General features: G+C 38.1%; 1 protein-coding gene across 1 annotated transcript in view; it reads left to right on the top strand.

Moving 5' to 3' along the window:
• Positions 1-1637: 1637 nt before the first annotated feature.
• Positions 1638-26762, top strand: part of NLK (nemo like kinase) — a 123490-nt gene continuing 98365 nt past the window's right edge. Inside the window, exon 1 of the mRNA XM_065909059.1 lies at positions 1638-3193. Within this exon, the coding sequence (XP_065765131.1) occupies positions 2736-3193 (458 nt within the window). The 5' untranslated portion in view covers positions 1638-2735. The remainder of the gene's footprint in view (positions 3194-26762) is intronic.

Genomic DNA, 26762 nt, shown 5'->3' with positions numbered 1-26762 from the left:
TAGTGGCATGCATTTAGGTAATAGCGTGGTAACTGCGGAGAAGCATGTGTGTATGTATGTGTGTGTTTGAGAATTTTTTTTTTTACATTAACGAGTTTTATTACATCAACTGAGAGTCACAAGAGCTTCACATGCTCTAATAAACCCAGGGATGATAGAGAATTACACTGTTAGTCGCTCAACTGTGTCTGACTCTTTGTGACCCCATGAACTCTAGCCCTCCAGGCTCCTCAATCCATGGAATTCTCAAGGCAAGAACACTGGAGTGGGTTGTCATTCCCTTCTCCAGGCTGTCTTCCCGAGCCAGGGGTCGAAACTGAGTCTCCCTCTTTGCCGGCACAGTCTTCACCGTCTAAGCCACCAGGGAAGCCCATGTGTTTAAGTGTTCAGAAGTGTTTAAGACTTGAGGATTGATTAGAACGGGAGGAGTGGGCAGGCAAGAGAGAAATCAATGATGACTTCCAGTGTTCCAAGTGCACAGTTTTAGTAAGGGTAAGGTTCTGTAAGTTTATTATTTCGTATTTTTAAAGCAAAGTAGATTCAGATAAGTGAGGTTATGTGAAAGTGAAAGGCTTATTTTAGTAAAATTTCAATGACTACAATTTATTAGAAAGTATGGGATAAAATTACAGTCTTTGTGGTTAGGTTCATTATTTTTGTTGTTTTAGTTTTATCTATAGGCCAATTGTTCCATGAGCGTGTTAGTTGTGAAAACTGGAAGAAATGTCTTTTTGCCATAAGAGATTAGCCATGGAAGACCAGCTGTAGGTTATGAACCATCAGTCTACTGAGTTTCTTTTGTGATCGCCCTGTTGAGTAACCTTGATTGAGTTTCTGAAGCTCTACATCCCCTCTTGGCGCCACCTATTTCTCCACACCTGAAGTCTCTAAAAGAGATAGTAGTAGATGGTTCCTATCAATGGATGATTTGGACTCCGCCTTCTTCCTCTAGGTCCCGCCCCCTTCCCTGAGACCACACCCCCTTTCAGTTGGCCCGCCCCTTGAGGAGGTCGTCGCTGATGTGACAGCGATTCTCCACAATCCTGACCTATAGGAGATCGGAAGGGTGGGACCGAAATCAATTTCCTTTTTCATTTGTCAAATCAAATGTCTATCTGGTTCCAGTCTCGTCCCACTTCCTCTTCAAGCCAATGATTGGTTGCTCTGTTCTTGCTCCCCGGCTCACGATTGGTTCTTTCGTTCCACTCCTCTCTTCCAGCTTTTGCAGGCGGGATTAGCACGCAGCTTCCTGCTCCTGCCAAAAAAATAAAAGAAGAAAAAGAAAAGAGGAGAGAGGCGAAATAAAATGTCACGGAGATCTTTGGTGTTTAATTCGCTTTTGGCCTTGTCGGTCAGGCCCAACTCTGCCTTTTGATTGGTTTTTCTATCTGCCCATCCTGGGTCGGGGGCGGGATTTCCCCAGGAGACCCACACCTTGTCGCCACTGGCCGAACAGTGCGCCTGTCTGAAGCTGCCGGCCCAGGATTGGAGGCGGACGCGGACAGGTGGGCGTGGATTGGCTAGGGCAGCCGGTCAGTGTGAGGCGGGGGCGGGGCCTCGGCGGCTGGTTGCGCGTGTCCGCCGCTGGCTCCGCTCTATCCGGCTTTGCTAGGGGAGGTGAGTCCGGCCGCGGCGGCACCGGCGGCTGAGGAGGCGGCGGCTGAGGAGAAAGCGGCCACAGCGGCTGAGGAGAAAGCGGCCGCGGGGTCGGAAGCCGGGTGGGGGGGAGGGGGGGAGACGGAGAAGCCTTGAGCCCTGCGGGGGCCGTCGCGCGGGGGGACCCACCCGCTCTCCCCCCCAACCCTCCTCAGCAGAAGCAGCCGGCGGCGGGGGCTGGAGTCAGTCCGCTTCCGACTGCACCCCGCCCGCCTCCCGGGGCTTCCATTCTTTGGCCCCGGGACCCTACCCTCCTCCCGGGGCGGTTCCCTCTGTCTCGGCGTCCGAGTGCTGCCCACCTCTTTCATTCCTCCCCGCACCTCCTTACCTTCACTTTGCCCCGGTTCTCTTTCTCCTCTCTGTCCTGCCCTGTCGCCTCGTCTGCTCACTCTGTCCCTCCTGCCTCCTTCCCTGGCTCTTTTCTGTTCGGGAAAGTTTAGTCCCCCCCACCCCCACCCCCCTCCAATCAGGCCAACCTGACGAGGAGTAGGGGGAGATGTAGGCAGGCCTGAGAGTTCGAGGGGGGAGCTGGTTTCCCTGAACATTTACCCCCATCTTTTCACTTTGGGGTGGTGGAATTTTTTTCAGTTGCATTTTTGAGGAGGTGGTAGGTGTTTAGAAAAGGATGTGGGAATGGAAGGGGTAGATGAGTCAAGCCTCTTACAAGATTCCAAGGGTGGTGTGTTACCTGATCCTTTTCGCGTGTGGAGTTCAGGGGGTCGGGAGGTTTGGCCTTCATTCCCACATTCAAAGTTGGAACCTCCCCCGAATTAAGGATGGAGTTTTAGTATCCACTTGTGGCAGGAAACCTGGGGGGAAGGGGTCCCTTTTTTCTTTTTCTTTTCTTTTTCTTTTTTTTGGGGGGGGAGGGGGCAACCCACACCCTTCCACACACGCTCACCCCCAACTTAAACACCAAGATCCTCTAACTTGTCTGGATTGACTGATGAAGACATAAAGCCAGTTCCGCTCCATGTTTTTTGGAGGTGGAGTGAGTGGTTTTTTCCTTCATTTTTAAATGGCCAAATGACAGCTTGACCCAGTTTGCTTTCCAATCAAAGGGCATTTTTTTTTTTTGAATGTCTCTTTGTGGCGCAAGAGCCAACGCAAAAATGATGGCGGCTTACAATGGCGGTACATCTGCGGCAGCAGCAGGGCACCACCACCACCATCACCACCACCTTCCACACCTCCCTCCTCCTCACCTTCACCACCACCACCACCCTCAGCACCATCTTCATCCCGGGTCGGCTGCTGCGGTCCACCCTGTGCAGCAGCATACCTCCTCGGCAGCTGCGGCAGCCGCCGCTGCGGCCGCAGCTGCAGCCATGTTAAACCCTGGGCAACAGCAGCCTTACTTCCCATCACCGGCACCGGGTCAGGCTCCGGGACCAGCTGCAGCAGCCCCAGCTCAGGTACAGGCTGCCGCAGCTGCCACAGTTAAGGCGCACCATCATCAGCACTCGCATCATCCACAACAGCAGCTGGATATTGAGCCGGATAGACCTATTGGATATGGAGCCTTTGGTGTCGTCTGGTGAGTATCCAAGGAAGAATCACGACTTCTCCTGGTTTCTTCTCAAGGTTGCTGGGCAAGGCCTTTTCTCATGGTTTTTCTCCATGTCGACCCAAGTGGAACAAGCTGCTCAACTCAAACTATAGGAAGTCACCCTTCATTACCTGGTAAAAGGGGCCTGATGGCATTGGCTGTCTAGGCTTAAGCTTTGAAGTCCTGGCCAGTTGTGGTGGAGCACCCTCTGTTGAGGAACTCACACAAGTTTGTTGTCTACCAGACTTACTGCGTAGAACCTAAGGAAGCCACTGAATGGAGAATCAGTAAATAGGTGAATACATGGAACGCTTATTCCTCCACAGACCTTGACCATCCCTTATGTTTGATTGAGTTTGAATCAGTTGCCCAATTGGAGCAGATGTCACAACTGCCCCAAACTGGATTCCTTACCATGGTCTGGTCATCGGAGTATACTTTCCACAACTATTTTGCTCTTTTTCTCTTTTCATTCCTTAATTTTGATCAAGATCCCCACAAGGAAAATAGGGTTCATACTTGAACCAGTTAAGTCGTTGCATGAGTGAGTGGTTTATTTTAAACCATAAAGCTACAGTTGGGAAGTATGTAGCTTTAGCCTTTTGATAAGAATGCATTAAATATAGCATCACACATGAGTACCACAATTGAGGTCAGTAGACTGTAACTATGCAGTGGCCCACATTCAGTGTAGTTTTAGTGTCATTTAGTGGCTTGTAAGTTGCTCTTACCCTTGGTTGGTTGCTGTAGTAGGGAGTGTACTTTTAAAACATGAAACTGCTCTATTTTTGCTAGTGCTAGTGTATATTTTTTAAAGTCTGAGGGCTTCTTAAATGCAACATTTTGTCTGTTTTTTTTAGGAAGATTAGTAGTTTATAGTAAAATGTATTTATCATTGTAGGGTCCTGTTTCTATCAAAAGTAGAGTGAACTGAGTTTTTCTTCCCAAGGAATAAGTATCCTGGTGTGAATAGATGAATTGATGTGTTCAGTGCTTCAAAAATAGATTCCTTCCACTATACCCTGACTTTAAAAAGGAAAAGATTCTTGTTAATGTCTAGAAAAGTCCCCATCACCTGGGGAAAATGAACTCTTTGGAACTAGCCTGGTAAGCGTCTCCTTTCATCATTGCTTTTCAGGCTGTAATTGATAGGAATTTCATTTTTGCATTACATCTGGCCATCTTTATTTACATTTCAGATTTTATAAACTAGGCTACTAAGTGATCCAACCCATCTTTTTTAACCTGGTAAAGTCCAGTGTTTTCCCAGCGATCTCTCCAAGGAGGTTGCTGCTGCAGTGCTCTGTTCTCCAAGGTGTGTGGGATTCCTGGTGGGAAAGAGTGTAGCCGGTAATGGTGCCTCTTCAGTCTCTGCTCAGGGACCTGCCTGTTCTTGCCTTCCTGTCTTCCCTTCCATATCCTATCCTCAGGGACTACACGGTGAACTTCTGTTCCTTGTCTAACCCTAGAGGATTTCAAAGCTGAGGGGAGGAAAACGATTGTAATTTTGTCATTGATTTACTGAGAATTTGTTTGGATTTTCTTAGACCGGATGCTCTCTTTCATTTTACTGCTTTGCATACAATGCTAAGAACTGGAGATGTGCTGACAGAGAAATGGGTTGCAGGATTCTTGACTATGTTCTAAAGGTGTTATTTGCTCTTCATTTCTATCAACTGGTGATGGGGTTTGTAGAAGTGTTAACTTAAAGTTGGTGCTAAGGGAATTTCTTTTTTCTTTTTATTTTTTTCAAGGGAAGGAAGATAAGGAACTGGAGTGCTGAAACATATCCCACCAGCAAACATTTTGGTAGTGGGTGTTCAAAATTACCAGTACATGAAAATCCAAATGTTTGATTTGAGTCCGTTCTAGATTCTTTCCTTGATTGACCCCTTCTACCACCCATGGAGTTCATTCCATGTACTTGAAGCACCTCCATTTGTGACCATCTTCCATCGTGCACCAGTGGTTTTGTACTTGCCCTGTCTGACTGATCACATTTGTAAGCCCAGTGAGGGTAGTGACTGGACCTGCTAGAGTACCTTTTTTCCTCCCCAGCACGGTGCTGTGGCATCTTTGCTGCTTGGTTACTTGATCTCCTGGTCAGGTCCTCCTTTGTTCTTTAACCAAGTTTTTCTGCTTAGCTGCATTGAATGTCTTTATCAGCTGTTACAGGTGAAATACAATTCGGTATGAAAAAAAAAGGGAAAGAGTTCCAGGTGTGTGTTTTAGTATGCAAATACTTTTCTATTTTTGTATTTACATATTTATAACTTGCTGTCTGAATTGCTTATTATATTTGAAATTTAATTGCTGTATGACCCAAGTAAGATTGTTAAAACTAGGAATTTGAATGACAGACCAGAGTGAATTGCACTAGTATTTTCAAACCCAAGCTAAAGATTTTAGTGAGCCTTTTTTACTTTTTAACTGTGGGAAGATTTTTCTTTTTAATTTAGAAGGCACTTAATGACTCTGAAACAACTATTTTCTAAAGTGGTTAAAATAGAACATAAAAATATTCTCCTAATGACACATCATTTAATTCAAAGCACCATATAACTACTTGGGCATTATAAGATTCACTTAGACTCAAATATGTTTAATCCTTTTTTCAAGTATTTTCCTTCTGTCATGGCATATGAGAGGAAACTGTATGCGCTCTTGTTTCTTTTTCTGGACGTGTACCCAGTGGTACTAAACTGATAACTAAGTGTTGCATATAATTTTGAGGGATATTGTTGTTCGTCCAAGTAGACAAGGAGAGATATTTGTAGAGGTGATGCAGCATTTTACCATTCTGATTTCTCACTGAACAATTTAGTCTACCAGGCTTGATTTATCTTTCTGCTGAATTTAACTATTGGAATAACTTATCAGTATTGGACAGTTGTGTAAAAGTAGTGAATTACCTATTAGCTTGCTGGTAAAGGTGGTGCTTTGACAGTTCAATTAAGGTTTCATTAACAACTGTCTGCTGTGCTTTATCTCAAAGTAAGGATTCCAGTTTACCTAGTAATATGATCATGGGGTAGCCTGAGATACATTCATTGCCAGTGATAGAATATTGTTCATGGGTTATCAAAGCATCGTATATAATTTGACCTTCTTTATCAGATAACAAGGCTTCCAAATGCCCTTGTGGATATTTTCACAATGCAAAACCAAAGCAGGAAACAACTCACAGACAGAAACCTCACTTGTTCTGTGAGAATAATGTCAATACCTTTTTGTCTGTAGTTAACATTTGCCAGATGTAAAGTAAGTTAGGTTGTTCTTTAAGATGTAACAACTTTGGGACAAAGAGTGTTACAACATAAAGCCTTCAGGGACTCATAAAGTGTATACTTTTGAGAATTGGAGGAAATTGAACACATGAGAAACATTTGAGAACTGCAGAACCCAAGCAGTTTTGACTTTGGCAGCCAAAAATATCAGACTGAATTAATGGTACATATTGCCACCTTAATGATAGTCTGAGAAAGGCTTCTACCTTATGAAATCAGCATTTTTTACTTGTCTGGGATTACATTCAGTTTGTTGCCTTTGTTCTCCAAGTTAAGTTGGAGAACTTTGAGTTGTATTACTGTAATACTTTCAGCAGGTTACTTTTATATGAAGTTTGAAACTCTGTAGTGACACTTAGTTACTTACTAGCTGTGTGATCTTGATATATTGTTTAACCTCTCTCTGTTTCTCATCTATAAAGTAAGGATAATAATAGCATTCATTTCATTCCATTGGTTTGAGGATTAAATGAAGGTAATCCTTGTAAACCATTGACTACACTGTCTAGCACACAGTAAGCACTCAATAAATGTTAGCTATTTTTTATTGTGGTTATTATTGGTAGGAAAATCAAACTTGTGTAAATGTGTATAGATATGGCTTCACATATGGTCAGCTTCATCAGATAAAATCAACATGCAGGCTATGGAATTCTCCAGGCAAGAATACTGGAGTGGGTAGCCATTCCCTTTTTCCAGGGGAGTCTTCCAGACCCAGGGATCGAACCCAGGTCTCCTGCACTGCAGGCAGGTTCTTTACCGGTTGAGCCACCAGAGAAGCCCACTGTTTTTAGAGGCATGACTTTAAATACCATAGAGTATCCCCTTAGTTCTGCTGTATGCCAAAGGGTTGAATTTAGAGTTAGGGTAAAGTATTCTGTTCTCTCAATTAATTAAAAGCAAATGCATTTTTTAAAGGCATAATATATATGTTTACATGGACTTGGTAGATGTTCTAGCCAGGTCATCTGTACTTGTTTAGGCAGTATTATAGATTTCCATACCTGGAAGGAAATTAATTTTTTTTTCCTCAGAATGTAACAAATGAAGGACATCCTTGTTGTCAAAATTCACTTTTAGTGGAAATTCATTTTACTTGTGTATGGATGAACAGGTGTAAATTGTTAAAGACGATCCCAGTGAGGGGGGTGGAAATACGTGTGGTTTAATGAAAAATTATTCAGTATAAATCCTTATGCATGGCAGAGATTGTCTAGCTTCCTCATCTTGTGAAAATTAGAGGCATCATGTATTTTCTGATGTTTTCTCTAGTCGTCTTACTCCTCAAGTAGCAAACAAAAATTTGGAAAATTGGGGAATGCTTTTGGGGATAATTTTGGGAAAATGCTGGCGTTAGTTGCATCAGAAAGAGTAGTAGACTAAAGTGTATTTTGTTATTAGCTACCTTTTCCAGGTTAGGAATCTGTAGCATTGAGAAGTTGCTCTATCAGCCAAGATTAACAGCCACAGCTGGATTCTTTGGTGGGGGGTGGTCCGCTTTGTGAAAAGAGCTTTGAAGAACCAGAGCCTACACCATAAAAAGGAAACAGTTGCTCTTCTAGACATAACAAAGCATCCGTGTGAAACTAGAAATGTGGAAATCTATATTGTTAGTTTTAACTACAAACGAACTTACTTTTAGAAACTGCAGGTTCATGGTCATAAAGTCGAGGAGGCAGAGAGAGAATAAAAGGAACACAGTCTGATGACAGTGAACTGGTTTCTTGGTCACTGAAAGTCCATAACCTATAACATTGGAAGTCACGTTGTAGTTGGGCTCCTGGACAAGATTATGCAAATTTTATTCAAAAACTGAAAATGAAACAAAACCTAAACACAACAAAAGAAATTTGTCTTATTCTTAGGGGGAAATTTTATGTTCTATTGACTGTCAGCTTAGAAGAAAAAAATTTTTTTCCTAAAAAAAAATACTTTTCAGAAGGAATTGCCTTTTCAAACAAGCTAAAACAACAGTCTCCCTCAGAACTACTTGCAACTTCTTTTAGCTGTCAGTTGTTACCACTGGTGCATGTCCTGAGAAAGAAATAGTGGTATATATAGTTCTCTTTTATATGCTATCCTAGGAGAATATTTGCAAAATTCATTAACTGAATATTTGAATTCTGGAATTTAACCCTCAAAACATAGGCAACTGTAGTGGTGTTGTTCCTTATACATAAGGCTGTCTTCTAATGGAATACTAGAATATTTTATTATCTTCACAACTTGGAGCATTAGGATTTCACTGACTTGTGTATGTAGAATTGAGTGTCTGTTCTTGGTGGTTTTTATTAGATTTGTTGCTGTCCTAGCATTTCAAGCATCAACTGTTTATATAATATGCTGATTTGATTTCTTTGATGCAAATTGTCAAGGCCAAAGAAACTTTTCCATTTGTCATCCAACCAAGCAGGAAAAAGTCATTGAGTAGAAGTTCTTTACATTACATTTGGGTTTTACTTGTGATTCGCTGTGCTTCCGAAATACTCAGGTGAATTATTTGTTGATTGGGTCATCTAATGCAGATCAATAATGATTTTCTAACTAAAATAGCTTGTCAGTTTGATCCTTTTGTTGCTTGGGGGTAACACACAGGGTGCCTGAGGCAACAGTTGTAATACTGTCAATAAGCATGTGACAAACTATCATAGACCTAGCTGGTAATTCTGAGGTGCCTAGCTCAGAACTTTTTTAGAAAAAAATCTGGCACTCTGGCATTATGAAAAGATGAACTCTCAGGAAACTGTAGGGAGTTCGGATTTAATAGTTAATTGTAGTGGTGTAAGTAGAGGGACTGTGTACAGGGATGTCTGCCTTTGATCATGATCGGTGATCTTTACCTAAACCCAGTTTCACATCTGTGTTTTGAATAAGTTTGGCTAATTGAATCATACAGAAGGTTTTGACATGGCTGGAGGTCACTGGTCTTGTCAACCTGCTACAGAGCAGCACTCTTGTAGGCTTTAATGAGGATATTTAGTTGTATAAATAATTTCACAAACTTCTTTCAAGTTTCTGCTGTGCTTGGGATATAAAGATGTTTAAGTCATGATATTGCCCTGAAGGAGTTTACAGTTAAAGAAACAGTATGAACTGATATATTCTTGTCTGAAGAGAGTCTTGATAGAGAATTGAAACCAAATTTGAAACTGTCAAATAAAAATGTAAGGACAGATTATTTTCACTTGTTCTTATAATACTCATTGACTGTGTGTTGACTGTTTGCCAGGCACTGTGCTGGATGATAAAGATTTAAAGGTGATTATGATCTAGTGGGGGAGAGAGATTTGTAAATGGTTAGTTACAATTTACTGCCATAAGTGCAGCAATAGAGATGCTCCCTGGGAATACAGAGGAGGGATTTCTGTGTTAGGTACGAATGCTTCCTCGAAGAGATAAATACCTCAACAGAGTTTTAAGAATAAAAGTTTAAAAAAAAAAAAAGATAGGCAACTAACGGGGAAGGGAATTATTGGTGGATGAGCCCTTATAAGGGAGACTTACAGGGCTGGAGCTGCTGAATATCAATTGCAGTGCAGGTGACAGGAGATGAAGTGGAGATGCAAGCTTGAGCTCAATCCTGAAGAGGTTGGCGTATCCTGCTGAAGAGATAAGATACCGTTGGTACATGGGAGAGGGGGAAAAGAAAACTTTTTTTTAAAATTTAAAGCCCTTTTATAACATACAGTACATAAACAGATATGCAGCATATCTGTGGTATTAAAATTTCATTGAGGGGAAAGCAGTTGGAGGGGAAAATGTCTGAAAACGCTCCTGGCGGCAGGAAATAATGAAAAAGGTTGAAACATTAGGAATGGCAACCACTGGAAGTTAACAGAGTGACCATTCAGGTTGAATTTTTTTCTTTTTTTTAAGGCTATGTAAGTGGAAGTAGAGATAGCTGAGGTCTGGGCCTTAGGGAATGTTCTCAGCTGTAGGTGGAAGAAGAGTTCCATTGGAGATGGAACTCAGGGTAGTCAGATAGGAAAATATGTTTATAGTGATTGACAACCTGCACATGGGAGAAGATTGTTAGGAAGATGGGAGTAATCTTTGATGCAAATAAAGTCAAAGAAAATGAGGATGGAAAAAGGCTATTAAATTTTGCAAGTAGATCACTAGAGAGAATGTGTATGATTTTTTCCCCCACCTCTGACATATATGTATGTTTGATTCTAAAGAATGTCTCCAGTATTAGCAGCACTTTTATTGTTAATAAAATTCTCTCAAATCCCAAGTTGTTATTTTTAGTTTATTAAACCAGAGAATTTGATGCTTATCATATTCAAGGTATCATTTCCTTGGCAAGATTATTTCTTTTTAATGACAAGGTAGTAAAGTGCTAACTAGTTAGCAGACAAGGTTCTGGTCCGTGCCTTGCTCCCATTAGCTCTATGACCTTGATTAAGTTATTTGACTTTTCTGAGTCTGGTTTCCTCATTTATAAAATCCTGTGTTACCTCGATACACAGTTGACCCTTGAACAACATGAGTTTGAACTGTGTAGGTCTACTTAATATGCAGATTTTAAAAAATAAATATATCGGAAACTTGAGATTTGTGACAGTTTGAAAAACTTCACAGATGAAGCTTGTAGTCTAGAAATACCAAAAGAATTAAGCAAAAGGTATGTCATGAAGGTGTAAGATAGGTATAGATACTAGTCTTTCCTTATACAGGCGTAAGGTGAATGATATTAATATAGAATTAATAGTGTATTAGTTTTCTTATTGTTTTAACTTTGCTTTCAAAGAATTAATTACCGTACAGTGTGCCCCACCTCCTTTCACTCATAGATGGAGAAACAGTATCAGCCTAGCATCACAGGTAAGTGTCTTTTTAAAATGTATGTTTCCAGTACTCATATTGATTAGACTAGCCTGCCATAAAGCTACCATATTACTGCTTCTTTGTTATCAATGCGTGAATAGTTATACCTATAAATAAGGTATAAACTTTTTCTTTTTCACATTATCTTTGCGTTTTGGATGTCTAGTGTTAGTGATACATATAATACCTGCAGTGTTTTGTATCATATAAGACAGTATGATGAAGGTGCTGACAGATGGATTAATCTTGTAAATGGCACCACAAATATATTTTCTCTTCTTTATGATTTTCTTAACATTTTCTTTAATTTGCTTTGTTGTAAGAATTCAGTATATTGTATGTATAACATACAAAAAGTGTTAATTGATTGTTCAGTATCAGGAAGCCTTATTGATAATCAGCCATAGGCTACTAGAAGTTAAGTCTAGGGGGAATCAGAAGTTAATACATAGATTTTTGACTGCACTGGGCAGGGATCAGCGCCCTTAACCTTCACATTGTTCAAGGGCCAAGTATATGATGCAAGCCACGTAACACCGTGTTAAATTTTCTGCATTAAAAATGTCAAACAAATGAAATTAATTTTAGTAATCTATTTTATTTAACTCAGTATATCCAAAATATTATCATTTCAACATGTTACTACTATAAAAATCTTTAGATAGTTTACATTTTTTTTTTCCATATAAAATATACTAGACCCAGTGTGTATGTTAGCACTTCTCAGTTTAGACTGACCAAATTTCAAGTGTTCAGTAGCCCAGTGACTATTGACTGCCTTATTGACCAGCCCAGTTCTAGAATGTCTTTAGCCTTTATTGAGTTGTATACTCAGCTCTGAACCCGTCACTGTCAGTGTGGATAAAGTTACTTTGAAGCAGTCAGGTCCACTCCTGGACTGGAGATGGAGTTAGTTATAGGTGGGACGGATGAATTCCAGCAATGAATGCTGGGAAAATAGTCATTAAATGAGCAAGAACACATTCATCTAACTTATGTCAGACTCAGAAGAACTTGACCCGGTGTGTTTATAGAGCAAAGTGGAGTAATGTTCTTTGTAGAGAAGTTGTCCTGCCTGCCCTGAATTATTTGGAGTAATTTCCTTTTCTGAAGCCCTGTTTGCTTCAAGTAACAGAAGGTAAAATTGGTACCTGATCCTTGTCATGTTTGCTTTCTTTGCCAGTTAGATCAGATATCATCCATTGATTTCTTTTCTTTCCTCTCTCAGTGTTGTGGTTTTGTTATCTAGATAAAGTTCTCAGTCTTGTTTTCAGTTTAAGTAATATGGAGCTCAGTAGTGCCAGGCAGCAAACTTCTTACAGGAGAATGGACAACACAGATACTTTTTTGTTTATCTATTCCTTGACCTAAAATTCTTGCCCTGAGCTACAGAGAAAAGGTAAAGGGAGACCTTTGAACAAATAGATAAAATTAGTCATTTGACCCAGATTGCAGCAATTTTTTTTTCTGTCTGCATAGATAAAAACCATCCTCCAATTTACATAAGCAGGTGATTTTTCTTACATGCTAATTTTCTTAATCTACCATGGCAGAGAGCTACAGATTTGCAAATTGTATAAGTAAATTGAAATAAAGGTGACTTTATTTCACTTTATTATCTTACCAGTACAGAAGTACCCAAAGGGTACAATTATCAGGTGATTGTCTCATTGCACATCTAAGCTAACAGGCAACCCAGTGCAAAGTTTTTTTCTCACTTCTCCACTTCCTTCTCTTTTTAACTTTTTAAAATAGGAAACTATTGATTTCTGTATTTACTTAGACAGAGCTAGACATTTAGTAACACAGATGTGAGGAAATTTGAGCTTTTATTAAAAGTAACCCAGAAACCATAAAAATTGACAGGTACTGGCCAAAAAAAGGATACTTGGTTTGAATTTGAATTGCCCAAGAATTAGGTGAGAACCTTCAGCTGTATTTAATTGGTAGCTTCCTTGTGTTCCTTGTCCCAGGTTCTGCATGTTAATAGTATTTGAGGTTATTGTGAAGATAACTGGGTGTGTACTAAGGCCAGTGTTCAAAATAAATATTGATGCATTCTTTTAAAAACCAAACCATGTTAATTACAACATGGTTTAAAATGGCATTTCAGTAAGATTGAAATTTTGAAAGGTCCAACATTTGGTTTTAGGGGCTCTTTTCACAGACGATTCATGAGGACAAATTAACATCAATCATTTGTGTCTTCTTTTATTAAGATATTCCAATTTTAACTTAGTAATTAATGCTACATGTTTAATCCCTCAGATGTTACCGTGTTGTTTACCTTGTGATATGTGTTGAGATTAAATTATACTTCCTGTACCTTTGAAGTAATGACTTAAAAATGAATCATAATTTTCACCTACCAAGTTAAAAGGTTGGCCAGTCTTTTTATCCCAGTACTTAAATATTATTTCTTTGCAGGTTAAAGAAAAGTAGTTTAGATGAACTTTGAGAGCAAAAGGCAGTTAAAGAATGACCTGAGCAGAACATTTAAGTACAAAAGGACAGGATGGTTAAGTAGTTAAAAGCCTGTACTGTGATGACTGCCTGGATTATTAGTTGTGGGCAAACTATTTAACCTCTGGTTGTCGTGTGTAAAATGGAAATAGTAAATAATGGTATATCTATTGCATAGGGTTTTTGTGAGGATTCAGTGAATCAGTGTATATGTAAAGTCTTAGAACTGTGCTTGGCACTTAGGTATACATTAGCTTTCATTATTATTACCAGTTTCAGTACTCATGAAAAAATGCAGTACTTCCTTAAGTTTACTAACCTAGGGCAGGTAACCAACAGCTTTTGAATGATTTTGACAGGTATCAAGTTAATGACTATACCAGAGATTTTTTTTCTGATTAACAAACACCCAACTGTTCTCAGAAAATTCTTTCAAATTCTAGAATGCCTTCCAAAGGTAAAATTTCCTTTAGCACATAAGAGGAGGGTTTTTCCTTGCTTATCAACTCCCTCCTTTCACTCTATTATCAAAGTAATAATATGTTTGTTGTAGGAAACTTGGAGAATACAGAAAAGCTATATTTAACCTGTAACTCAGAGATAGCCACTAATAGTATTTTGGTATAATTTTTTTTCAATTTTTAAAATCTGGAATGTGTGCATTTATAATAATGTTAAAGTTTTAAAGTTTGGGATCATGATTATTACATTGTGTGCTTACAATTTGTTATCCTGTTTGTTTCACCAACATTACAAAGGTAGATTTTGGCCATTTTTTTCCTCTTTGAGGGCTAGTTTTTTTCTTTCTCACAAGCCTAGAGCTCTATTTGAAAGGAATTACAGAGTTGGGAGATACTTTAGAATGCATCTAGTGTAACTGCCTCATTTTATGTGGGAAAATTGAGACGCAGAGAAGCTAAGAGATTTGTTCAAGGTCATACAACTGGTAGGAGGCTGAGCCAGAACCTTTGCTTCTTTGCTGTTTTACCAGTAATACCTGTCCAAGTTAATGCCCATTGAAAGTGGAGGAAGTGTTCTTCTAAAAGCAAAAAAAAAAAAAAAGAATAAAAAACAAAATTCCTATAAATGAAACCAGGAACAATGCTTCTGAAAGAAAAAATAACAATATTTAGAATACTCTGTTGGGCAGTTTTTGTGTGCTAGTGACTAATGTTTCTGGTAAAAGTTTAATGTTACGAGCTACAGGGCTTTTGAAAATAGCTCACTCTTTTCATGTATGTAATCATGTTCTGTATCTGCTTCGGAGCTATCATGCCTCTCCCCCTTTTATTTTTTGAAAAATTTTAAACCTCAGAAAACTTAAAAAGAATTGTACAGTGGTACCCCCATAAACCTTTCCTCTAGATTAACATTTTGTGACTTTTTGCTTTATCTACTTCAAGGCTGTTTTTACAGAACTTTCTGAGATTGGGTTTCGATTAAATTTAGACTTACAGTGTTAAGAAATTTATGGTCACTGCATCAACTCACTGTTCCATGTAATAAGTTTTGTAAGATCTCCAACCAGAGAAGGAACTGGAAGTTTTCAAGCTTGTGACTTTTTGGAATGCTATTTATTCTCTTAATACTTAAAACAAAATTCAGTGTGAATCAAATGTGCAGCTGAAACATACCAGTCAAAACTAGGCTTCAGGCAGAATAGAAATATTCCATTCAGCAGAGTTTTTCTTTTTTGTGGTATTTATCTCAGATTGAGAATTAAGGGACATTTTCAAATGAAGAACCTAAGGTCTGGTTTCACAATTTTATGACAGAGGGCATGATTGAGGATATTAGATTGTTGAAGCTAAATTTTACGTTACTGTAGTTTATTTTTTTAAGGAAATTACCCTAATACAGTCACATGAGCTGATGATGTTGTGATTTGTGTCACCCAATTCACTGCTCTGTATTTTTCAGTACCAAATAATTCCTTTGTTAAACTCATTTTCAGTAAATGAGCCATTGTTTCCCAAAGGGTAATGATTATTTCTATATATAGCACAAATCCCTAAGAGATAATTTTAAAGTTTAAAATATTAACAATTAGAAATGGTTGAAATCGTCACTGTGTATATGAAAAGGGCGGCTGCTGTGTTTGCTCCTTGGGCTGCAATATGAGATATTTTGTTAACCAGAAACCCCAACTGGACAGCAAGTCTTTGAAAGTATTTTGGTTTATGTGCAAAAGTGGGTTGTTTTATTGCATCCACCCAACTTTTACATTGCATAGTTTCATAACATAAACACCTAGAATGAGGTAGCTGGAGTCTAAATGTAAATGACCTGAGACAGGTAAGGAAGATACATGCAACTGATACTGGTTTACTTGATGGTACTTGGTAGTAGTATCTGCAAATAAACCACTGACTTCTTAAAGTACCTCAGCGGGAAAGACATTAAAATAGGGACACTGTGGTGTTTTAACTGGTGTAGATACTGAAGATGTTATCAACACACATCAGGTTGTCTCTGTAGGTGGGCAGACTTTTTTTTTAAATTTTGATTTTCTTTCAAATGAAAATCAATCTGTTTCTGTCTCTCTTCCCCTCTCAGTATTAATCAAAGCAAATGCTTATAATTACTTACGACACATTCTGTACCCACTAATCCACTAAAAGTGATGAGAGCTTGAAAGGCTGGGGCCATGTCTCATTTGTACTTATTACGTGTTTGTTGTTGAAAGTTGCCAATGCTAAGTTTGTGTGTGATGGTGACTGTCAAAGAAGAGTCGCATTGCTGGCTCTTGTCATTATGTAGATCCCTACTTCCTCATGAAATGAATTCTTATGAGAAAACAGTGATGTTTAGACTATCTCATAGTAGTGATTTTTGTGTTCTTATGTTCAGATTTTTTTTTCTTAAGAGTAAAGAGCCCTAATCTAAAAATAATGTACAATAACCAACTATTTACCAAAATAGCCCTTTATTTTTATAATCTACATTAGAGTAAGAATGCTATTAAATTGTTGAGGGAAAATAACATTCTCAGTGCAGTACTGTCATCTTATGTTGAAAAATAGAAACTGTATCTCAAGTGTCACCTAATACAACAAAACATTCCAAAGCATTCTGTGATGCTAGCGCCCCCCCCCCCCCCCCCAAATACTAAGCTCCTTATTCTGTTCTATAAATTGATGAATAAATTGCAGACTAGTGTGTTCTGGAGATCTTTTCAAAGTTAGTGAGGAAGAATGGCTTGTTTCTGTGGTGTGCTGGTTTATGCTTAGCAGCAGGGGCTCTGAAAAATTAAAAAGCTCTAGTTTGTAGGGCTTGCCAGTTCCTGTGGTCCTCAATGGCTGGTGTCAGGCTACCAAGCTGAAGTCAGTAAGTGCTGAATTGGAAAAGCAAACAGAGTAGCACACCATCGTAAACAGTTTTCACCATACAGATGAAGTAGATGTTAACCATGAGAGCGTAAATCATTCTGAAATATTTCTGAATTATTCTGAAATAATTAGGAATGATTATTTCTGAGTATTTATTACCTTTATTTTAATTGTAATTTGTTTCCTTGTTAGTTTATATCATTTCATTTTTTATAATTTTTCACAGTCAGCTTTGCAGAGTTGCAGAAAATGTGACTGTCTCTCGGGAGCCAGTCTGAGCCAGCTCCAATGAACCACTGATTTATTTCATGTGTTTGTTGGGGTGTTTAGCTGGTGGTGGGGAGTGAGGAAGTTACATCCCTACTCATCATAAACAAAAAATCCAAGTGGATTAAAAATTTAAATGGAAAAAAACAAAGCCAAAAAGTAAGAAGAAAGTAATATATAATTATTTATCATCTTAGAAGGAAAATGTGTATTGTCTTGATTTCAAAGCAAGAAAAAGAACATCAGGTTTGTCTGTGTAGAAATTTAAGATGTGTGTTTGATAAAATACATTATTAAAAAAGCCTGAAAGAAAAGACAAAAAGACCCCCAGACAAACCTCCCAGATTGAAAGCAACCTAAATGTCTATGAATGGTGAAGTGGTTAACTTTGAAAGATGCTGATAATTTATTACATGAAAATCCATGTCAAAGATCATCCCCTTTAAAAAAAAAAGATGCACTCGTATGTTCAAGGAAAGTCTGAAAAGATTTCTACCAACAGTGGTTATTATAGTGAAGTGGCAGTAAAGTGGATTTTCACTTTGGATTTTATAGTAATAGGGCTTCAATGGTGGCTCAGACAGTAAAGAATCTGCCTGCAGTAGAGAAGACCTGGGTTCGATTCCTGGGTCAGGAAGATCCCCTGGAGAAGGGAATGACAACCCACTCTAGTATTACTGCCTGGGAAGTCCCATGGACAGAGGAGCCTGGCAGGCTGCAGCCCATGGGATCGCAAAGAGTCAGACTTCTTTAAAGAAACACCAAGAATTTCTTTATTGTAAACATGAAGTACAGTGATAGCATCCCTCTTTTTAGAGGAGGAAGCTACAGTTCAGAAAGGTCTAACTGACTTATCTCAGGCTTCATAGCTAACAAAATGGTAGAAAAGGCCTCACCCAGGCCTGTGCTCTTTAAACAGACAAACAAATATAATATTGATATATATAAAAGATACATGATAGAAGTTATAGAGAATAATTAAAAAGTATACATGAACCCACAACCTAGCCTAAGAAATAGAACATAAAATCAACACTGTTGAGGCTGCCCTTAAAACATATCCACCCCATCACTCTGCCTTACTTCCCCTGCCAAGGGGAAACCACTATCCTGAGTTTTGTGTTTATTATTACTTGCTTTTTTTTAAAATGGCTTTCTTGAGTTATAATTCACATTATGCAATTTGCCTACTTAAACTATACAATTTACTGTTTTTTTAAAGCATATTTACAGTAAATAAAGTTTAGACCATTTTTATCACCACTGAAAGAAACCTCATACCTATTAGCAAATTGCTTCCATTATCCCTTCCCCTGGCAACTGTTAACCTCTCTGTCTCTCTAGATTTGCCTATTCTGGACATTTGAAGTTGTTAAGTTCTTTCTGTATTCTAGATACCAGTCCTTTATCAGATATATGATTTGTAAATATATTCTCCTATTCTTGTCTTTTAACTTTCTTGATGGTGTCCTTTGAAACATAGACTTTTTTTTTATGAAGTCCAATTTTTCTACTTGTCTTTTGCTCTTTCAGTGTCATATTTAAGAAGATTTTGCATAATCCAGGATCATGAAGATTTATACTTCTGTTTTCTTCTAAGAGTTTTATAGTTCTAGCTCTTATAGTCAGGTCTGTGACCCATTTTCAGTTAGTTTCTGTATGGTGTGGGTGGGGGTTACAACAAGTAGGTATCTACTTGTCTCATTGCCATTTGTTGGAAAGACTGTACTTATTTCCTAATTGAATGACTTTGGCCTTCTTGTTGAAAATTAGTTGACCATAAGACATTCCCAACTTTGGTTGTTTTAAGATTGTCTTGATTTACTCTAGGTGTCTACACTTTCATATGAATTTTAGGATCAGTTTGCCACTTGCTACAAAAGAGGGAGATGGCATTTTATTGGGGATTACATTGAACTGTAAATCAGTTTGGGGAATTTTGTTATTTTAGCAACATTAAGTCTTCTAATCCAGAACACGAGGTGTTTTTCTATTTGTTTAGATCTTCTTTAATTTCTTCAACAATTTTGCTTTCAGAGTATGTTTTACACTTTGTTAAATTTATTCTTCAGGGTTTTTTTTTTAATTGTTTTCAGTGATATTGTAATTGCTTTCTTAATTTCATTGAATCTTGCCCTACAACCTGGTTGAACATGTTTTTGTTAGTGCTAGTGGTTTATAAATATATTTCTCATGATTTCCTATATACAGTGTCATGTCATCTGCAAAGTTTTACTTTTTCTTTCCAGTTTTGCTGCCTTTGTTTTCTTGCCTAACTTCTAGGGCAAGAGTAGACTTCCTTGTTTGTTCCTGATCTTAAGGAGAACTTATTCAGTCTTTCTCTGCTGAGTGTGTTAGCTGTGGGTTTTTCCAGACACTTCATAGCAGATTGAGAAAGTTCTCTTTTATCCCTCATTTAAGTGTTTTTTTTTTATCATGAATGGATGTTAAACATTAATTAAAATTTTTTTAGAATGTAGTTGATTTACAATGTCATGTTGGTTTCTACTGTACTGCAAAGTGTATCGGTTATACATATGTCCACTCTTTTTTAGATTCTTTTCCCATATAGGTCATTGTTGTGCTTAGTCACTCAGTCATGTCCAACTCTTTGTGACTCCATGGACTGTAGCCTGCAAGGCTCCTCTGTCCATGGGGATTCTCCAGGCAAAAATACTGGAGTATATTGCCATGCCCTCCTCCAGGGGAATCTTCCCAACCCAGGGAGTGAACCCAGGTCTCCCACATTGCAGGTGGATTTTTATCTTCTGAGCCACCAGGGAAGCCCATGAATCCTAGAGTGGGTAGCCTATCCCTTCTCCAGGCATTCTTCCCTACACAGGAATCGAACTGGGGTCTCCTGCATTGCAGTCGGTTTCTTTATCTTCTGAGCTACCAGGAAAGCCCCATGTAGGTCATTACAGAATATTAAGAAGTGTTCCCTGTGCTATGCAGTAGGTCCTTATTAGTTATCTATTTTATGTATAATGAATATTAATTGATTTTTAAATATTGATTTAACCTCACTTTCCTGAGATAAGTCCCAGTTAATCACCGTGTATAATCTGCTTTAGCTTTTTGTTTGTTTTAAATAGACTTTAGTTTTTACGTTTTACTTTAAGGTTGACTGCAAAGTTAAGCAGAAAGTACAGAGAGTTCCTGTAAACTCACTGATCCTGCTCATGCAAGGCCTCCTTCACTAAGAACATTCTGAACCAGAGTGATGCATTTGTTACAGTCGATGAACCCACATTGACACATCATTATCCCCAAAGTGTGTATTTTTTTACATTAGGTACTACTTACTCTTGGTAAGGTACTACTCTTGGTAGTACATTGAATGGGTTTTGGCAAATGTATTCAGCACTGTAGTATCATACAGAATAGTTTCACTGCCCTAAAAATTCTCTATGCTGCGTGCGTTCATTATCCCTTCCTCCGAACCCCCAGCAACTGCTGATCTTTTACAGCCTCCATAGTTTTCCTTTTTTGTGTTATGTAGTTAGAATCATGTAATATGAAGCCTTTTCAGACTGACTTTTTTCACTTCCTGATATGCATGTAAGGTTCCTCAATATCTATGGCTTGATAGCTCATTTCTTTGAGTGCTAAATAATATTCTATTCAGTCTCTAGTCAAGGAACTAAAATCTCGCATACTGCAATAAATAAATAAAGTGCTTTGAATTCCATAAAGAAAGGTATGAATAGAGAATAAGTTAGTAAATTTGCTTCCTTTTTCCAGTTAAAAAATATGATGAATTGAGATGAATTTGTTTTATTCTTTGTCAGTATTTTTAATGAATCTTTGAGGGAACTGATGATAAAAGTTTATGCAGAATCTTTACTTCAGAGCATGTTGTCCCGTTTATTCAGGCTCGTCAAACCAGAGGAAACTTTGAACAAGGTTTAATATAAAAATAGTTCTTTGCAGTATGCTTTTAAAATTCTTCTCTAGCTAACTTTATGGTGTCCATGATAGATTCAAAGATATTTACATAAGTTTAACCACTTTATTTACATTATCAAATACGAATGATTTCTTTTCTGTTAAAACAAATGTTTTTCTCTTAATTTAAACTGTGATTGTATTCTGAACCTGAGTTTTCTGAACCTGAGTTCTGGGAAATTTCGTTTTAGGGAATAACCCCTGACTTTTAATACTGAGCACCTGCTGTTATTTAAAAGCTGCATCCTCAGATAACTAATTCTTAATAAACATGGTCTGTAAGAGATGGTGGTAGAAATAGTTTTACATAGACTTCCCCAGTGGTTCCATCTGTTGAGAGTTGGATGTTTGAAGTACTAGTTTTTCCAGTTTTAGCATTTTACTGTTCTGTAATTCTATGGTATATTTATAGTTAGGAGAAAATTGAAAAAAAGGCATTTTAAAAATAATGATTTTGGATGATCCTAGAGATAATTTTTTCTGATGCCTTAGTTTCGATGAAAGTGGCACCAGCTAATTTGTATGAAATTTCTGTATCACTTGAGTTCCTAACCTACATGTGTGCATGGTTAGTCGTGTTCGACTCTTTGCAGTCCCCTGAACAGCAGCCTGCCATGCCCCTGTGTCCATGGGATTTTTCCAGACAAGAATACTGGAGTGGGTTGCCATTTCTTCCTCCAGAGGATCTTCCCAACCCAGGGATCGAACCCATGTCTGCTGCATTGACAGGCGAATTCTTTACCACTGAGCTGCTTGGGAGACTGTCCTAACCTAAATGAGAGCAGTAAATGTTCAGGTGATTTATGGGGGTCGCTATACTTCATGTAACTATCTAATGAGGATCCTTTCTTCCTCAAAACTAGAAAAGCTTCTTTCCTTAGAAGCTTTATTTTTCAGTTGTAGATGTAGAAGAGGCAGAAAGATCACTTACCCAGTAAACTCAGTTAATGCTCCGGTAATTGATGATGCATTCTTTCATTTTGGCTATACAGGGCATATTTTGGATTTCTCAACTTGTTTTAAAATTAATCTCTTAGAAAATAATGCCATGTAATTTTGTGGGGAAGATTTGAGGGGTAATGCCTATTGAAACTGCATAAATAAGAAGAGGGTATTGAGCTCCCAGAAAGAGAGAGAGAGAGAGAGAGATGGGGTGAGTTATTGGCATTTTTTTCTTGGAATCCCTGCAGTAATGACTCTATAGTCTTCATTTAGTGACTTAATTCTAAGTTTTATTGCCCTCTTGCCCTTTTGGTCAAAAGTTCTGTGCCTAATACTACTAACTTTATTCTCACCATCCTTTCATTTGGGTCTCTTTCACAGAATGTAAGTACCATTGTTAAGCTTCCTGTAACACTTAGATCTTGGGGGTGGAGGAGTGAGGGTGACTGGGGATTCTCTAAGTGAATAGATTTTTTTAAATCCTTACTTTTTAGAAAGTAAAACTGTATAATGTTTTAGGTAAACATTTTAAATTTTACTAAAATGAACTATGGTATGTCTGGATAATGACGAAAAGTTTAATATTAAAGCTACATGTGTTGAATAATTAGCATAATAAACCATGGGATAAACACTTAGCAAAAATTGTTAAATTATGACAGATTGACTGTTTTGTCTTTAAGACAATAATCAAGTCACCCCTTATCTTTTTTTTGTTTGTTACATTGCCATTTTTTTATAACACAACTGGCACACTTTACACCCAAATAAACTTCATGGGTAAGTAATATTCATGTCTGCTGCTGCTGCTGCTAAGTTGCTTCAGTCGTGTCCGACTCTGTGCCACCCCATAAACAGCAGCCCACCAGGCTCCGCTGTCCCTGGGATTCTCCAGGCAAGAACACTGGAGTGGGTTGCTGCTTCCTTCTCCAGTGTGTGAAAGTGAAAAGTGAAAGTGAAGTCACTCAGTCGTGTCTGACTCTTTGCAACCCCATGGACTGCAGCCCACCAGGCTCCTCTGCCCTTGGGATTTTCCAGGCAAGAGTACTGGAGTGGGTTGCCATTGCCTGCTCCAATGTCTGATGCTAGCATACTTCAATTATAAAGCTTTAATACAGTCTCCCGGGGAAAAGGTAATTTAAAATTGAGATTTGTATATGTATCCAATTTTTTCCTGTCTAATCATTTTCTTATTTTGTTTCTCAGGGTTTGGCTTTTAAAAGCAAATTGTTTTATTGTATCTTTCTTAATGAACTTATTCTTTTGAAATATTCCCTAAAATGCTTTCCTGAAAGAAGAGATAACTTTACAGCCTGAAAGTCCTTTTATATTTTATCTGTATTTGTCTGTATAAAGAAAACTGCTAATTCTTCTCTTCAGAGATGTTTATAGAGTCCAACTTGTGGAAGATTTAGCCCTTCACCCTCATAAAAGTTCAGTTAGTAATATGGAGCATCTTATTCCCTGCTGTTTTTTCTGGAGCTTTTATGACAGAGAGGGAGTTAGCAAAAAGGAATCATGACAAAATGAGAAGCCCTGAGAAGTGCATTTGAAAACTAATATTTAATTAAACTGAATCAAATGAGAAAAGAGTGTTCATTTACCTGTTGAAAGACTGCGCACCGTGAGAAAGGTCAAGTCAGAACCATGTTTCAGCTCCGTGTTTCAGTCTTCTCTTCCATATAGTAGGCCTTATGATGGTGCCTATCTCAGGTTCCTGCAAGAATCTGAACAAGATAGTACATGTAAAAGGCTGACTGTAGTGCTTTGCCCATAGGAAACACTCAGTAAATATTAGTTGTTTTTATTGTTATCTATTAGCATTTAGCATCTTTGTTTTATGGAGGAAAACATAGTGGTTATAGTACCTAGTCCAATTTGTGAGGCCAAGGAGGCTTCCCTGACACAATTCTTACTTTGGAAGAAGCTTGTACTTGAATCTTTGTAAACAAATTATGGTTAAGGTTTACATACAAATAGGTCCAGGATGTTGACAGTGGGAAGATACAGATGGGTTACCCGGGACCTCACTTTGTATGATTCCAAAGGGATGGTTCTTAGAGCATTATATTGTGAATGGTAGCCTATGTTATTATGCAGTGCATTTTTTGTAGTATGCCTAATTAGGGAAATAACAACTGAGTTAAATTTTGATGGTGAAAAGTCAAGGGATAGAGAGGCAAGGAGAGCGCGACAGAATTTCATGTACTAAGTCATAGGGACATAAGAGACCATAGTACTTTTGGGGACCCAGAATTAGTTAATTTTAAGTGAAAGATGAGATAGATGAGAGAGTGATTACTAGGAAATGAGATTAAGAAGGACCTTGTTTGTATTTTAATACCTTCAGATTTTATTTGAATCTAGGAAGCTGCTGAGTAAGTTAATCTGATGATTAAAATGTTCAGATTTCTTTTTATGAGGTGCAGAGGCAGTACTGAGGAGAATGATTTGCAGTTGGAACAGAAGTTGGGAGAAGGCAATTATAATACAAGGTCAATACTTCTAGTGTGGACCACAAACTTTATTACAAGACAGCAGTGATGAAAGTACCTTTCTGTTTACTTGCTGAGGCTCAGCCTTAGACATTCAGAAACTTTTATGGCAGTTTAACATAGTACATGGTTTATAACCTTTGTTGGCCTTTCAGTGTTCTCGAGTCTTAAACAGGTCAGTTTTTTCCTCCACTTCCCACAACAGCTATTTCAAATCTCTTTCACTCTTCTTAAGTTTCTACTCCACCTCTTCCTCACTTTCCACAGATGACATCATTTTCTGTTTCACAGGGAACATAAAGCCAAAGGATGGATGACTTCCTGCTCTACCCAATTATTTTTTCTGCTTCTTCACTTCTTATTTACTCCCAGTCCTCTATATGCATCTTTCTTATACTTAACTCAAACTGCTCTGACAAATAAATGACCAGTGAGCTATTAAATATTAATTAGCAGCTAGGTACCAAATCCAGTGTGCACATTTCAGTCCTTAAGATTTATGGGAAAAAAAAAGATTTATGTTACATGGGTCAGTAGTTCTTTTTTCTTTTGAATAGTATTGCACTGTATTTATATAGCACAATTTTTTAATCCATTCTCATGTTAATGAACATTTGGGTTTCCAGTTTTTGTCTATTGTAAATGAAACTGCAGTGAACATTTGTAGGCAGATCTTTGTGTGGATGTATGCTTTCATTTCTCTTCAGAAAATGCCTAGGAGAAAGTACTGGGTCAAATAATAAGTATATGTTTAACTTTATAAGAAACGCCAAACTGTTTAACAAAGTGATTGCAATTTTGAGTCCTCACAAGCAGTGTTTGAGAGTTCCAGTGGCTCCACGTGCTTATGAGCATTTGGTATTGTCTGCCACCACCCCTGTCTGGATAGACATCTTCTTTCAAATATGTGACTCACAAATATTTTCTCCTATAGTTCTTTTTTTTTTTTTTAAAGAAAATTCTCAACAGTGTCTTGTGATACAAACATGATTTTGATGAAGCCAGTTGATCATTTTTTTCTTCTGCAGATCATATTTTTCTCCCTGTTTTTTCAAGCATATTAAAAATATTTATTTCATGTTGTGCGTCTGATAAATGAATTATCTGTAGTCTTTGTTGGTCTAATTCTATAGTTTGCTCTTCATTGACTGTGACTCATAAGTGCTTGTTTCTTCCTGTGATTTTTTTTTTAAACCGTGAGCTCATGGTCTTTGAAACTTGTAATTTTTTGAGGCTAGAAATCAAATTTTTTTCCAGAGATAATTTGAGTGTCTAGGAGTACACCTATTTCTAAGTAAATTTTTTACCTTAGTTCAAGCCACACGACCAGTTGGAAGTTTCTAGCCCCACAGCAATGCAGACTGTGGCTAAGAATTATAGTGGAGATATATTTCTGTTTTAACTGTTCTACCATGAGCCAAAGCCAGCAAAGATTTTGATTCCCATCATCTCCGTCTGCAGAATGAGTTTTCTCCTGTTTCACCCACTAAGGATGCAACCTTTGGGGAAGTCTTAGCATATTTATAAATGTGCTGTTAATCCAATCTGTCTCTATGGTAGGACCCGAGGTGGCCTCCTGTCATCTCAGCAAGTAGCCCATTAAAACCCAAGACTTTTGTCCCCCAAGGATTGGCCAGTAACTCCAGGGAAAGCTTTGGCTATAGTGTTCCTCACTCTTGTGAATTTATGTTTTTTCCTTGTTTCTGCCTTCAGGAATTCCTTTGCTTTTCCCTCAAAGTTACATAATCATTTTGTGGCTCTTACGTACTTGTCCTACAATAGGAAAAAATAAAGGAGTCTATTGGAGAAGCTAATTTTGTGAACACATATCCCTTCTGCCTAGCATTCTTTCTCATAATTGAAGATGTTCAGATGAGGAAAAGAATTAAGTAGTAGTTTGAAAAAGAGATGGGATAGTGGAGAGTGGAGATTAGTGAGTACAGACAGGTTGGCTAGAAGACCAGCTAGAGCAGAAATGGGAATGACAACAATAGAG

Source organism: Muntiacus reevesi, chromosome 18, assembly GCF_963930625.1.
Source record: "Muntiacus reevesi chromosome 18, mMunRee1.1, whole genome shotgun sequence".
NCBI classification, from domain to species: domain Eukaryota; kingdom Metazoa; phylum Chordata; class Mammalia; order Artiodactyla; family Cervidae; genus Muntiacus; species Muntiacus reevesi.
Note: the sequence above shows the minus strand (reverse complement) of the source record. Positions and strands in the feature narration are given on the sequence as shown.